This window comes from Coccinella septempunctata, chromosome 1, assembly GCF_907165205.1.
Source record: "Coccinella septempunctata chromosome 1, icCocSept1.1, whole genome shotgun sequence".
NCBI classification, from domain to species: domain Eukaryota; kingdom Metazoa; phylum Arthropoda; class Insecta; order Coleoptera; family Coccinellidae; genus Coccinella; species Coccinella septempunctata.
In genome coordinates, this window is record NC_058189.1 from 5,496,127 (window position 1) to 5,510,972 (window position 14,846).

The 14,846-nt window shown below is 31.9% G+C and overlaps 3 protein-coding genes across 4 annotated transcripts in view; 2 read left to right on the forward strand and 1 right to left on the reverse strand.

The window, feature by feature from the left end:
• Positions 1-2,104: 2,104 nt before the first annotated feature.
• Positions 2,105-6,673, reverse strand: LOC123321289 (uncharacterized protein CG1161). 2 transcript variants are annotated; one of them, XM_044908766.1, is made up of 4 exons: positions 6,388-6,662; positions 6,206-6,333; positions 5,885-6,125; positions 2,105-2,402 (listed from the first exon to the last, which is right to left on the reverse strand). In XM_044908766.1, the coding sequence occupies exons 1-4, from the start codon at positions 6,439-6,441 to the stop codon at positions 2,259-2,261; spliced, it is 567 nt and encodes a 188-aa protein (XP_044764701.1). In that variant the 5' UTR covers positions 6,442-6,662; the 3' UTR covers positions 2,105-2,258. The 2 variants fall into 2 exon arrangements, with proteins under 2 accessions (XP_044764701.1, XP_044764694.1); XM_044908759.1 differs by lacking the exon at positions 2,105-2,402 and adding an exon at positions 3,061-3,653 and having other exon boundaries at positions 6,388-6,673.
• Positions 6,674-6,933: 260 nt separating this feature from the next.
• Positions 6,934-8,249, forward strand: LOC123312904 (protein lin-7 homolog C). The gene is made up of 3 exons (XM_044897484.1): positions 6,934-7,120; positions 7,417-7,817; positions 7,894-8,249. Exons 1-3 carry the CDS (start codon positions 7,084-7,086, stop codon positions 8,047-8,049), a joined length of 594 nt encoding a protein of 197 aa, XP_044753419.1. The 5' UTR covers positions 6,934-7,083; the 3' UTR covers positions 8,050-8,249.
• A 3,471-nt stretch (positions 8,250-11,720) lies between these two features.
• Positions 11,721-14,846, forward strand: part of LOC123322800 (ATP-dependent translocase ABCB1-like) — a 37,823-nt gene continuing 34,697 nt past the window's right edge. The window contains exons 1-2 of the mRNA XM_044910820.1: positions 11,721-12,151; positions 14,440-14,497. Coding sequence (XP_044766755.1) covers positions 11,997-12,151; positions 14,440-14,497 — 213 coding nt within the window. The 5' untranslated portion in view covers positions 11,721-11,996. The remainder of the gene's footprint in view (positions 12,152-14,439; positions 14,498-14,846) is intronic.

Consider the following 14,846-nt stretch of genomic DNA (forward strand, 5'->3'; position numbering starts at 1 on the left):
AATTTGTGTATGGGCGCTCCTTTTCTGTGGAAACTGATCACCGTCCTTTGATAGGAATTTTTAAAAAACCTTTATTAGAATGTCCTGCACGATTACAGCGTATGGTACTTCAGTTACAAAAATTTGATTTTGAATTGATTTATAAGCCAGGTAAAGATTTATTCTTATCTGATGCTTTGTCCAGAGCATACATTAAGAATAATGAAAATTCAATACCACTTGATGATGGTTTAGAAGTATGTGTGATAGAAAATAATAGTAAATTTAGCGATGAGAAGTTTAGAGAATTGTTGAAACTTTCAAATGAAGATTCAGAAATGTGTTTATTGAGTAAATATATTAAAAATGGTTGGCCTAATACTATTAAAAAAGTTCCTGATTTGTTAAGGGATTATTATAGATTTAGGAATGAGATTGTTGTAAGCAATGGTCTTTTATTCAAAGGAAATAAAATTATTGTGCCTAAAGGGTTAAGGTCTAAGATTATTGATAGTATTCATTATGGTCATTTTGGAATTGTAAAATGCAAAAATAGAGCCAATCAATCTTTTTTCTGGCCAGGAATGATTTCAGAACTGGAAAAAACTGTATCGAATTGTGGAATATGCAATAAATATAGAGTAAATAATCAAAAGGAGGAATTGAAACATCATGAAATACCTGAAATTCCATGGAACAAATTAGGTATAGACATACTGTATTTAGGGTCTCAAATGTTCTTGTTAGTTGTAGATTATTATACAAAGTGGGTTGAGTTGATAAAATTGGAGCATAATGCTCATTCTATTAGTGTTGTAAATATTTTGAAAACATTATTCGGCAGATTTGGCATTCCAGCAGTTATAATTTCAGATGGGGGACCTCAATTTTCTTCCTTAGCTTTTAACAATTTTTCAAAAAAGTGGGGTTTTAAACATATATTCACTAGTGCACAATATCCACAGTCTAATGGAATGGTCGAGAGAACAAAACAAACCATCAAAAAATTACTCAGAAAGGCCAGAGAGGAGGATAAAGACATAGAGTTAGTTTTGCTTTTATACAGAAACACGCCCTTGGAATGTGGTTTTTCTCCGGCACAGCTCATGTTTTCTAGAAATTTAAGAGATATACTACCTACTACTGCTGAGGCACTTAGACCCCAAAATGTAAATTTTCAAAATTATAATAAAACGTTGTCATCAAGAAAAACTAGAGAGAAATATTATTACAATCGTAGTCATAAAAATTTAAAACCATTAAAAAAGAATAATAGAGTCAGATATCAAGATTATTCGGGTTCTAATTGGAAAGTTGGCAAAATAATTGATAAACCTCGAGAACGTTCTTATGTTATAGAAAAAGAAAATGGAAATCAAATATTTAGAAATAGGAGGTTTATAGAAGGTTTGTCAGAACCTGAAACAGAACTAGTAAAAGCGGAAGAAGCGGAAATAAGTGATTTTAATTTAAGTAAATTATATGAGCCTGAAGAGGTTTACAATGTAGTACCATCAACATCTTCAGGTAGGGTTGTAAGAAAGCCCGAAAGATTCGGATTCACTTAAAGGTATTTGTACTGTATAATATTTTTTAAGGGACTTTTACAGTGTTATGCAAAAAATAAGTTGTTTTATATAGTATAGGAACTTTTGTTTAGTTAGGTAAATTCTTTTTTTTAAAAAAAAAAAAAAAAAAAAAAGGAGATGTCACATATCCATAGTTCATTACTGGTATTGTATTGTTGACGAGCCGCCACTAGAGGTCGTCTGTCATGTATATATTGTACTTGATTGTGAATAGACAGTTCCCATCTAGATCTTGCATCATTCACATCCTTCCTTATTAAAAATGTAACAGTAACCATCTTTTGGTTACCCCATGGTAACCGCTATGAAAATCTCGGTATTTACCATATTCCATGTCATGACAATGAAGTTACTCTTTGTTTCATCTTTTTATAAAAAAAAGATTTTTAGCAGATCGCAATAAAGAAAAATCATTCATTCAGTTTTTAATCTCACAGATACCTATGGTTACACCTTGCTCAAATTGAAAAATCAATTGAAAATTTTCCGCTCTGAATTCCAAAATGGTCGAAAATTAAAAGAAAAGAACCAAAACATAAACTACACATCTTTATTGTTCATAATTCTTTTAAGATATACATAATACAAATATGAAATTAAAGAGCATTAAAAACAGAGTCATACATATACATATAAGATCAATTTCTTTAAATTACATATACCCTATATACAAATAATTTATTGAATAGTTTAATTCAACATTGCATGCCTATCATAAATATTTCTTCTCTGCTCTCTAACTTGCCTCTTCCATTTATCCTGCTGATGACCAACTCTGTTCAGGACATTTCCTCTAACACTCATATCATGAGAAGTAGATGGAGTGCCGTCCTCCTGAAAAAATATCCAAATCAAGTCAAGTACGAATTCCCAATTCGCAAATTTCCATATGAATTATTGGAAAAGTTAAGCGGAGAGCACAATTGCTGATACCCCAGTCAAATTTTACTCCTAAATTATTTTGAGTTTGCTATCAAAAAATGCTGCCAAGTATAACTCTCGGAATCGGGGAACAAATACTGAAAATTGTCGAAGATAAACAATCATCTGGATTCTAGATCCTTTGATTGGAAACTGGCTGCAAAGATTAAGATATCTGAAATCAGAGATGATCTAAGCCCTAATCCTTGGCAAAATTATGACTCTCAAGTAAACTATTAAAAATTCAATTTTCAGATCGGATGCTCAAGTTTCAGATCTGTAACTTCAAGAACAAAAAAGTTATGAGATCTTTTCGAAATAGTCAAAAACTCATTTTTTGCTAATATATCAAAAACGAAGAATCGTAGGAGGCTACGGTTTTCACCATTTTTTTTTCTCTGAAAAAGAGCTCGAAAATGAGTCATTTGTTTTCTTCTAGCTGCTATAGTTCTCGAGATCCCCTCAGTAGACAATGAATTTTGCCCACCCTGTACATCTTTAATAAAAACATATTATTCTCGTGTTACTATTAGGCTTACTAATAGGGATCAAATGAAATGAAATAAATAAACAACAATGAAAAATATATATTCTTTGAACTCACAATAGTTACAAGAAAAATTAAAAATAACTCGAAAAATAAGAAAAAAAAACTAAGTAAGTATATCGATTTTTTATATCTTACACCTAATTACTTCATCACAATGGAAAAATATACTGCATTTCGTTGAACTTCCCTTCCATGTCTTCCAAAAAATTGTTCCACGTATTTTTTTCTAAGTCAATAATTCAAATCGATTTTAAGTCATATTTCAAAGTTTGATTGACTCCTCTCTTCTCTTCACTATGTTTGACCGTATCCAGGTCTATTAGAAAATTCTCAGAATCAACAATTTTATTATTTTGGTGTACTCTTATTTGTGTTCTATTACTTGAGGCACATTTTTGAATAATACCATTTTTATTCATAATGTTTCTTATATCCAGAAGCTCATCATTACTCCCATCTTCATCAGAATTCCCTTTGTATTCCTCTAATGGTAGATAAACCATTTCCATGGTATCCTCATTTTCGATCACTTCCTCACCATCAGAGCCATCCAGTAAATTCAACAGTTCATCATCACTATTGAATCTTGATTGTCTGTATCGTTTTCTTCTCCACTGAAATAAATTCATCAGTTATAGGAATAGTACTCCATAGCCCCAAATGAAAATTTTCAACATACTAAAACACAAGAAATGGAAAAAAATAAATAAAATTTTTCAAACTTTATGAAAATAAGTACTTTCTAACCTGTTATTATTTCGCCATATCTCTTGCACCATATATAAAACACATTTGACACTAAACACTTTGCAATCACCATTTCACTCACCCACTACTGTGAAAATAAAAAAACAATATTTCCATTGAGTACACACCAAAATTAACTTGGAATATATTTTTTTACTCTTAATGTATAGAGTGGTTTTTGAAAAACGCAGTGAAATTTACAGAAGTAGACAGGATACTATTACAATAATATCACGAAGTAAATCTTATAGTAGAAATGAAAAACATCAGTAGTAACTTTTGAGTCAATAGCAAATAGGAGTATTTGGATACTGTCTAATATCTTTACCATTTTCCCAAAAACAGTTCATCCCATCAACATAGTTGAAAAAGGGTTATTCAAGATGCTTAGTATCAGGAGAGATCAACTGTAGCATATATTTCACATTTTTGTCTTAGTTCTTCAGATAATCAAGGTTGAATTCATTTTTGGTACCATTAATTTCTGTTTTCAATTATACTTTGGATTAGAAAACTTTGAATCTAAAATCTTATTAAACAGATCTAGTTTATTTCCATCCCTTTATAATGATATTATATCAATCTTTTACATAATATTAAGTCATATTTACTCGAAATTCTAAGTTAAATTCTGAACCCTTTTCTTTTAATCAAAAATTCAATCCAATGCAGATCTAAAATATTTTCTTTCCTTTATGATGATGGCACTCTAACTATACAGTTTGTCCGTGAGCTTATCATACTGTATTACATCATATTCACGAATCATCAAGTAAAAACAAAATGAAAATATGAGAAATTTTACCTTACCAGCAATATGCATCTGTCACTTACAGCCAGTTTAATAATCAATTTTGATGTCCCATTTAAATTTAAAGCTTCCTTAAGTCCTAGTAAAAAAAAACTAACTGGCTGTATCAGCCTGTTTCATAATCAATTTTAAAGTCCTTTCAATTTGACGGTTCCTTTGGTTTCTCTTTTTAGTAGGACAAAAAGAAGCTTCAAATTTAAAGGGACTTTAAAATTTATTATAAAAACCAGCTGTTAAAGGTTTTCTGTGGGACAAAAATGTAACCAAATAAGTAATGGGGATCAGGAGAAATAACAATGAAAAATGTGAACTTGCATCTGATGTTGAAATATGAAATACAGGAAAACTGAAAATAATTTCATCCTTTTATCTTGTGTTTTAGCATGTATTGGTGCTTTTCAAGAATACATTGGAAAGAAATAAGCATTGTCCATACCAAAGAAGCAAAGCAAAAAAAAATAGTATTAGTTTTAACCAAATGAAATAGTTTTTTTTAGAAGAAATAATAAGAATGAAAAAATTAATTATTATTTTTTGGTTATTCGTATATCAATTCAAATACTTTCTTGTTGAGTTCAGTTGGTTTTTTTAGGGTATCAAAAGCTGCAAAAGAATTTTCAACAGGAGGACTATAGGGAAGTTTATAATGAGATAAATGAAATGAAAATGAAGAACAATTAATTAAACATATTTAGCACTCTTTGAGAAATTTTTTTATCCCATTCAAAAAAAGTATATTAGTTATTCAGTCTTATCAGGTAGGTAATGAAAAAAAAATGGATAGGTTTTCTAAAAATCTATAGTATTCAAATAAAAATAATCCCAACAGTATAAGAAAACTATCTGGCAACAGCTATTCAGAAGCAAAGGGAACTTTGCATTACTTGACATGATAATGGTATTTTTAAACAAACTCTAAACAAACTCTGTTTCAACTGACAAACTTTCTAGATTTTCTAGAGTTAAATTGTTAATTTAAATAATTTAATGTTTGAATAATATATAACATTCAATAAAATTTCAACATTTTGTTAGTAGAAGTTGGGGTTATTAAAACAGCTTACATGCCAATATTATGTTTAGGGTCATTGTGGGCAAGCACTATTATTATTTTCAATTGGGTAGATTTCGACATCGATCTAATTCAGCTTCAGAATCATTTCTTTTATCTTCAATATCAAATATTTTTCTTCTTTTTTAAATACTACTGGTACTAATATTCAAGATAATAAATTATTAAACATGCACATTCTCTAGTTTCAGTGAATCATATAAATATCCACTTACCTCTTCATTGGTGTGTTCTTGGTAACTACCCTTCTTTCTTTTATTCAAGAGTGGATCAAGCACAATCAAAAACGCCATATACACTACTAGAGCTGCTATGATCCATATCACAATAATAACTACCACTTTTATGATAGTTGTGTTTCGATTCTCATATTTACATTCACATCTAGGACAAAATTCACCTTCCTTGCCATTTAACTGGTTTGCAATTTTGGGAATTACTACATCCATGCAATTGCTGTAGAAAATAATCGTTAGGTAGATACCTTGTTGATTTACAGCAAAACAAATCCAAAATTGCTACTTCTATAAACTCACCATTTATTTGGGGGCACATTGGCAACATATCTGATACGCTCTCCATCAACAATTTCAGTGTTATTGGTAAGAATGGATACTTTAGGACATATGCATTTACAGCGTTTATCATCAGATAAAGACTGGCACTACAAAATATGTTTTAAAGCTGATGTATTATTATATTCATTATTTTCACATACCCAAGCTGTTTTTGTTATATATAAAATTAAGATCACAAGAAAGAATGTCCTCATATTTTCTTTTGGATTGGATGTTGTTTGACGTTTACGATTCCTTGCTTCAACGTTCAGATCTTCATAATTCCTTATTTTTATTTTGGAAATTCATGGATTGGAGAAAATCATCGATATATAACTATTAAATTATTAATTGGACCCTGAATTGAAAACAGATTGAAGATGATAAAATATGTTCATGTTTACAAGTTACAGCAGCGAAAGAGACAGTGATTTGGCAGTTGTCAAAAAAGGTGAAGGGGATATGTTCGAAGTTCTTTCTTTCAAAATAATTCTGGTAGAGTTTCTAAGGGACAAATTATTTGACATAAAACAATTACTCTGGGTTCTTTTCTTTGGGTTTTTGGTAAAAAAAGCGGATTATTAATGCATGAAAACCTCATCAGCTTCAAATTTGAAATTTGACGCTTTTGAAAGCGCAGATGCGTATTCTTGACATTGACAGTCTTGTCACAGAACTGACAGCTGACAGCTGTCTATAACCTTATTAGACGAAGACGAAATAATCAATTCCTAATATTTATTAATAATTTAATGGAACTTGTTTTTTAATTCGATAGTTCCAATTCTAATTAGGAACCAATCCTAGAATCAAGTATTTTAGATTTATAATCTTTGTTTAGAATCGTTCTAGCACTAATGGCCCAAATGGGGGAACCTTTAACTCTAGCTAGAGGTAAGTTTTTTTGATATACTATACTACTGTGGCATTATACTATATTAGGCGATTTCCGATAATGCTGGTGTTACTGGCCACATTCGAATTACAATAGAACCAGAACAACCAAAGACAATAACTATTGTGTAAAAATACTCATTGGACTATACACTAGTTCCTTTAGATTTCAGAATTCAATTCTGTCTAGCAAATGTGGTTTGAATTCTGTTATTTCTTCAAAATCTGGAATTTCCTATAATACTGATTACTACTCATTTTTCAAAATGAAGCACTTAATAATAATATACTTACAGATATAAAGAGATCCATTGAACTTCTCGAGAAACTTCAGAAAAGTGGAGAAGTGCCTGCTACTAAATTAGCAGCCCTACAGAAAGTACTACAGAGTGATTTTTTAAATGCTGTACGGGAAGTGTATGAGCACGTCTACGAAACAGTAGATATTCAAGGGTCTCAAGATGTACGAGCATCAGCAACAGCTAAAGCAACTGTTGCTGCTTTTGCAGCAAGTGAAGGGCACGCTCATCCAAGAGTAGTAGAATTACCAAAGACTGATGAAGGTCTAGGTTTCAATGTTATGGGAGGAAAGGAGCAGAACTCTCCAATTTATATTTCTAGAATCATACCAGGTGGTGTAGCTGATCGACATGGAGGATTGAAACGAGGAGATCAGCTTCTCAGTGTTAATGGAGTGGTAAGTCTAATTTTTCAGGGCGAAGCAAGTTATAAGGCATAGATCAAGTGGATTTACACTTTTTCTTTGATTTCAGTCTGTTGAGGGAGAGAACCATGAAAAAGCTGTTGAGCTCTTAAAGCAAGCACATGGATCTGTGAAGCTGGTAGTTAGATACACTCCTAAAGTTTTAGAAGAAATGGAGCTACGCTTTGACAAACAACGGGCAAGAAGAAGACAGCATGTCAATTAAATGTGAATCTGTTTGCAGAGCAATAAAATGATTTTATCTCTTGATTAATGATATATGCTGGTGTGCATCAATTAGAAGTATTACTGTGCAATTCTCAGTATTTAATGAATATTGTTGTAATGTTAATTTTTTTTATTATGTATTGTTGAAATGTTTTATTCGAATGTATCTTAGCTTCATGAAAATAAACTTGAAGAATATTTTGTTCTTTTTCCTATAATCCATAGACAGTGTTTCTATGCAACAGAATGTAGGGGCGGGATGCCAGATCACGTGTGTCCGACCGACACGCCCTCACACTTACCACTTTCCAACTACAAAGCTGCTGTCGGACCGTCGCAGCCGAAGATTATAGTTAAACTCTATAATCTTTTTTCGCAGCATTGAATATTAATTAATTAATTCTTTGTGTCGTTGTAATTTCTTTTTCATTCCATACGGTTTCAAAGATAGTATGAAGTTCAAATTTCGTACAATATGTATGAAATGGGCCAGTCCAGTACTTTTCTAAGAAAAGGGTTTAGAAGGCTGAGGTGTGCCATTCGAATTTTTGCGGAAGCCCCTCCGATTTCCCAGAGAACCGAAAATAAATGAAAAATAAATTATTATGCCGTAAATATTTTCTCGAAAATTTGTCCGACGTTCCAGAAAATCGCGGAATTGACGTTAAGCCCAGCATCACTTTCGTTTCTTGACAAAAACTTTTGTGCCGTTGAAATTTTCAGAAAAAAGTTAGCCCAACACTTTCGTGTTTTTTTTTTCTCTACAGTTGTAGGCACTACATTTGAGCTGACTTGTGCCGTTGAGATTTTCAGAAAAAATATTCAAGTTTTGCTTCAGATGGTGGATATTAGATCAAATCAGTAAATTGTTTGAAAATCAGTATAGATGTATAGGGAAACTGTGTGTCTGGGATGGCATACTTTTTGAAATGGGATTATTTCAACTAGGTACTTGACTTGGCAGCACAGGCCTAATACTCATACCGTTAAAAGGATCGCAACCCTTTATCTTCATACATAAAATACGTCTCGCCCAAGTCAAGATTTGCATAGCATTGTTTGCAAAGATTATAGAGTTCGCTAACTCTTAGCTAAATCTTTGGCTGTAGGTATGTATGTGTTCTGCGGCATAGCGTCATAAATTATCTAGAGATTCATTATAAGTATATTACAAAAACAAGGTTGTCAGAATTCAAGTTTCAGAGTGAAAAGTTCGTAAATAATAGTAGGTAATGAACTGCTGCAGAAGCCTGGATAGCCCCAATGACTAAAGAAGGTTATAATTTTGTTTCTGACTCAATGACTCTATGCAAATCCACAGTTACCTTAAGTAAATGCAATAAGTAAATAGTAAAGGAAATTGATACAGATTTATATTTCACAAATGAAAAAAAAAATAGAAAGAAAATGATTAGATATATATTATTATAAGTATCTATGAACCTACTTATAGCCCTTAAAATACGATATATTTTGAGATGTTCAAGAGTTCAAGGTATATATGGATTCCGATTGAAAATCTGCGACAGTTACGTTAGAGCTATTATGCTCTATTATTCACAATTCCATGCAGGCCGTTGCCTCAATGGGATATTAGGAGATCGAAATCGCAGAGCAACATTCACTATTATAATCAACCGGACGTGCAAATCCTTACCTGGGCTGTGGTCCGTATATGTATATACACTTTGGTTACTTCTGGTTAGTAAGTGGGCGGTCCGTATATGTCGAATTCCTGACAATTTGGTTCAATATCAGTCACCAGAGTAACCGCTCTGGAAACTTTCGGTTACCAAATGTGTATATACGGACCATACGCCTAGTCTGGGTATAGCGCACACCATTGAACTCAATGAACTTCTTTATTGAGTTCAATGTAGCACACACTAAAAGTCCAGTAGGAAGTCGATCGCAAATCACATTTTTTCACCATTCTTAATCGGAAACGTTGAGCGATCTGCCGCTACAATAAAAAATTCTTAAATCGGCCAAAGGTTCAAGAGTACTGCAAACTTCGTTGTTTATGTATGACAAATTAAAATTCGGATTCAATAAGTTCATTTGAAAACTTTATCCCTATGATAAATAATAAGAACTGATGAAAAACCGCTTCAATGACCAAATCGTTCTGAGCAACAAAAAGATCCACCCTATTTCTGCCACAAAAAGTGACTTTTAAAAAACATTCAACTACATATTCTCTTGCCCCCTGGAGTTTGCATGAAAAACTATAATACTACTTCATCAAGATTTTACAAGACCTCTTTCACTTCCAAATAGATGGAGCTCCACCCCATTTTCATCCAGAAGAGAAATTTGTAAGGACCAATTGACTGACCACCACACTTCCCAGACTTGACACTTCAGTAGTTTTCCTCTGGAGACATTTAAAGTCGGTTGCGTACAAAATACAGCCCCGATGAGATGTAAAAAAAAACATACTATTTCATAAAAGATCACTTGTAAAATCAATTGAATAAAAAACACATATAGAGGGTGTCTGTAAACAAATGCGAAGGATTTAGGGAGAGGATTCCTCGATGTAAATAAGCAGGGGTAGTTTCTTTAAATTTTTTTCGAAATCGACCTCCCTTCCAAGATACAGCCTTTGAAAGGCGATGACGAGTTGACAGTTAATTTAAATTTTTTAACGGGTTCTAAAAAACACTGATTCATAAAACTATACATAATATGAAGCACTAAGTAGATGTTGCTCATACAATTTTTTTAGATCTCCTAACTTTATTATTAGTTGAAAATAACAACCCCTTATAATTTTTCTTCAAAAATTGTTTTCGTGGGATAGATTTTCGAAAAATAAAATTCTCATATTGTTTCTGGAGAAAAAAAGTCTATTGCAAAATTTCGATACGGTCGATACTTTTCTCGAAATAAATAAAAACTTACAAGCAGTTCTGATTACTGTGATCAACTCTCTGCCTCATAGACCTTCGTATACTGCTTGTAAGTTTTTATTTATTCCGAGAAAAGTATAGACTTTATCGAAATTTTGCAAGAGATTTTTTTTCTCCAGAATTGAATGGGAAACCATAAGAGAATTTTATTTTTCGAAAATCATTCCCACGAAAAAATTTTTTAAGGAAAATCATTAGGGGTTGTTATTTTCAATAATAAGGTATAATAAGGTTATGAGATCTAAAAAAATTTTGTGAGCAACATCCACTTATATAATATATATATAATATGCTTCATATTATGTATAGTTTTATGACTCAGTGTTTTTTAGAACCCGTAAAAAAAATTAAAAGCTGTCAACTCGTCATCGCCCTTCAAAGGCTGTATCTTGGAAGGGAGGTCGATTTCGACAAAAATTTATAGGAACTACCCCTGCTTATTTTCATCGAGGAATCATCTCCCCAAGGCCTTCGTATTTGTTCACAGACACCCTGTATATTTACTTTCATAATATAATGCTCTGATTAGAGACTAACTAGGATTTACCTGAGAATTCCTCAATTCTTCCTAAGAAGAATGTATCAATAAAAGTCAATGAAATAACACTGTGCTCGTAGGTCTCGATTTGAGAATTGAAAAATAATAAACCAAGGTGTGAAATTTGCATCGCTTCTCTTGGGAGAGGTACTGATCAGTCTCTGGAATCACCTAGTCGACAATCTCTAACTATTGAACTATTACTTCAGATTTCTTCAATTAGTCGAATTGAAACTTGTATGTCACGTATTGTACATATATACGAACTTATGGGTAATATATGATTTTCGATTCATAAATTGAACCAATTGAATTCAAGGCTCATCATTGGGTATAGAACGAATTTCGATCCGACTGCAAAATAGTTGCGTCACAAAATTTCAGAAATTAACACTCGATTCAGATTTCCTTCATATAACAAAGTGGTGCTCAACTTATCCTTTGAAGTGGACTTTCAGTTTGAGTATTATTTACATTTGTTAATTCTATTTTATGGATGATTTTGAGTTAAACCATCATAAAATGATGAACGGCAAAAAGAGAAGAAAACGCAAGAGTGATTATTATTATGAGACAGAGGATGAAGAGGATATGAGCGACAAGAGAAAAAGTTTGTTGTCACAAGTTGGAGACGAGGAAGAAAATAGGTAGGTAATATTCTGAACATTTTTGAGAATAATGAATTCTCAAACTTTCAATATTGGCAACTCTTATTTTTAGTCTGTATTGAGAAAGATTAGATTCATTATTTCCTGTTCATTCATTCATCGTAATTATACTCTTTTGTTTCTGTATTTTCTTTTATGTTTTGGAGAAAATAGTTTGTTTTTTCATAGTTGTTGCATATTTTGTTGCACAATACTTTCACAATATAGAATTTCACATTCATTTGGAGGAAATAAGAATTTGTGGAGTAGTAGGAAAGAAAAAGGTTGGAAATGATTTTTAATATGTATACTATATTCTTTTGAAGAAGAGCATTAAAAGTAATAACATCAAAATAATTATAGCATGTAGGTATATAAGATAGGTACGGTTTTAGCAGAGGTTAGCGTAAAAGGGGTACCATATACAATTTTGCGTATAATACATGTAAGAGCTTAGGGAAAAACCCCAGTAAAAAACCCTTTCTCGCCGTGAGTGTAGTGGATTGTAATAGTTCCAGTAATAATTCTCATGGAAATATTTTGCTGTGCATCAGTTTTTTGCACATGGGCACTAAACAAAGAGTTGATACTCTTTGCTATTAACTTAAACGGGGCAACAATATTCAGCAGCCGAAAACACCAAGGCTAGAGCTGCCATTCGAAGAGTAATTGCATGAAGTACCAGTTTATCTACACATAGTCAAAAGGAGATGTAGATAAACTACACCTCCTCTACACTGGTGTAAATTCAATCAGCAAACGAATACTAAAATCGAGTGTAGAAAAGTGTTACACTTTTTATGCAACGAAAGGACCTAATATCATAAGCGTATATCAATTTCTCAGAAGAAGTAGTAGAGATATAATACAGATATATTTTGAATAGAAAGGTGTTAAAAACTGATCCTTGTAGAAGACCGTTATTCAACAAAAACTCGAAACCTTCTCTCTGACAGCATGTTTTCTAGTAAAGCGAACTAGCGAACCATCTTTCCACGCTTCAGATGAGTATAAAGTTTGAAAATCAAACCATCCTTCCATACTAAGTCATATGCTGCAGATAAATCCATAAATGCTGTTTCTGTTTTACGTTTATGATTGAAAGCTGCTTCAATGAAAGCGGTGAGGCTTAGAACCTGATCACAACAATTTCTATTTTTCCTGAAACCTCCTTGACAAAATATCGGTAAAGTGGCAATATAATTTTTCATTATTTCAATAACAAAGATTCTACCCTTATGCATTCGAAGCTCAAAACCGTGAAGGATTTCGGAATATTCTACAAAACAATGCTTATTTATAAACTAATTCGAAATCGATAAGGGTTGTAACCCCGACTCCCATTGATCCAAGTAACAAAAGTATAATTTTATTTCACTTCATCATACAGGTATAAAGAATAGTGACAGTTTTGGTGCCTCAGTGGCTACCTATATTTCATATTGGAATGAAATTGTGAATAATTTACATGTGCTTCATCGATAGGAAATTTCTTTTTTTTATTTCTAAAAGGTAGGCAATTTCTGTTGGAATATTAATTACCATATTCTTAAAGAAGCAAAATAAATTTTCATTATCTTTGCAAATTTTGTCCCTAGAATTCAAAAGTAAAGGGTCAACCAGAAGCAAATCACCAAATTTCAATTCTGTTTTACTCAAATTAGCATTGATGATATTCAAAGTTTATAAATATTTGTCATTTTCAAAAGCCATACTATGATACGGGATCTATAATCAATGATAAAAAACCGCATCCTATTCAAAAATTAAATGAGGAGATAATTCTTATTATATTTTTGTACCTACACAGTTTCCGAGATAAAGACTTACAAAATAAAAAAATTGTCAGAAATTCATCTAAACTCCATTTTATTGTTTTTCTTTGAAATTCTTTTAATCTTATTTGAGTTGCGAACCTTTAAGATTATAATAATATATTATGATTGTCACCCCAGAGCTTTCTCACTTCTATTTTACGTGGAGCTTGAATGATTTACGAATTTTCACAAATTTAATTGATTCTAGAAGAAATGGTTATGAAATGGATTGTTACTTTTCGTCAAACGAACGAAATTGAAGCTTATCAATCTTCAAATGTGTTTTCATCAGTTTTAAAAATAATTTTTTAAAGATTTTGTTGTTGACTTTGTGATGAAGTATTTTTTTTTTCAAAAAATGGGTACTGATTTTAGAAATCACAGTTTTTGAAATCAGCTGCCTGCATTCCAAGAGAAGTGAAATCAACGCGCTTGTATTCTATTCTTATTTTCGAAGTTTATATTTTACAGGAAACAGAAGAAATACCAGAAAGAAGAAAAAGAAGTTGGAGTTCCCTACTGGAAATTGGTGAATATTATAACTACACACTTTTTCCATTTCATTAGGATATGTTTTCATGTTTCATTTGAGGATTGCAATGAATTTCGTTTTTTCACCTTAATGTTTTGATTCAAAAATTGAAGATGATTGAAAACTACTGGGTATATTGACAGAGTTGGATGCTCAAAAACCAATGAAATGACACATTTCCGAGCTCTTTTTCAGAGAAACAGAGAATGGTGAAAAACGTAGCCTCCTACGATTCATTGTTATTAGCAAAAAATTTTGACGATTTCGAAAAGTTCTCATAACTTTGATCTGCAACTTGAACCTTCTATAGGCACTTTTTTACGTAGAATCCACGGACGAGCTCAAA

Coding starts and splice junctions, on each gene's coding strand:
- LOC123321289 (XM_044908759.1), bottom strand. CDS start 6,441: ATGAGGACATTCTTTCTTGTGATCTTAATTTTATATATAACAAAAACA. Junction 6,334..6,387: donor ATATAACAAAAACAGCTTGG/GTATGTGAAAAT, acceptor CATATTTTGTAG/TGCCAGTCTTTATCTGATGA. Junction 6,126..6,205: donor AATGTGCCCCCAAATAAATG/GTGAGTTTATAG, acceptor TATTTTCTACAG/CAATTGCATGGATGTAGTAA.
- LOC123312904 (XM_044897484.1), top strand. CDS start 7,084: ATGGCCCAAATGGGGGAACCTTTAACTCTAGCTAGAG. Junction 7,121..7,416: donor ACCTTTAACTCTAGCTAGAG/GTAAGTTTTTTT, acceptor ATATACTTACAG/ATATAAAGAGATCCATTGAA. Junction 7,818..7,893: donor TTCTCAGTGTTAATGGAGTG/GTAAGTCTAATT, acceptor CTTTGATTTCAG/TCTGTTGAGGGAGAGAACCA.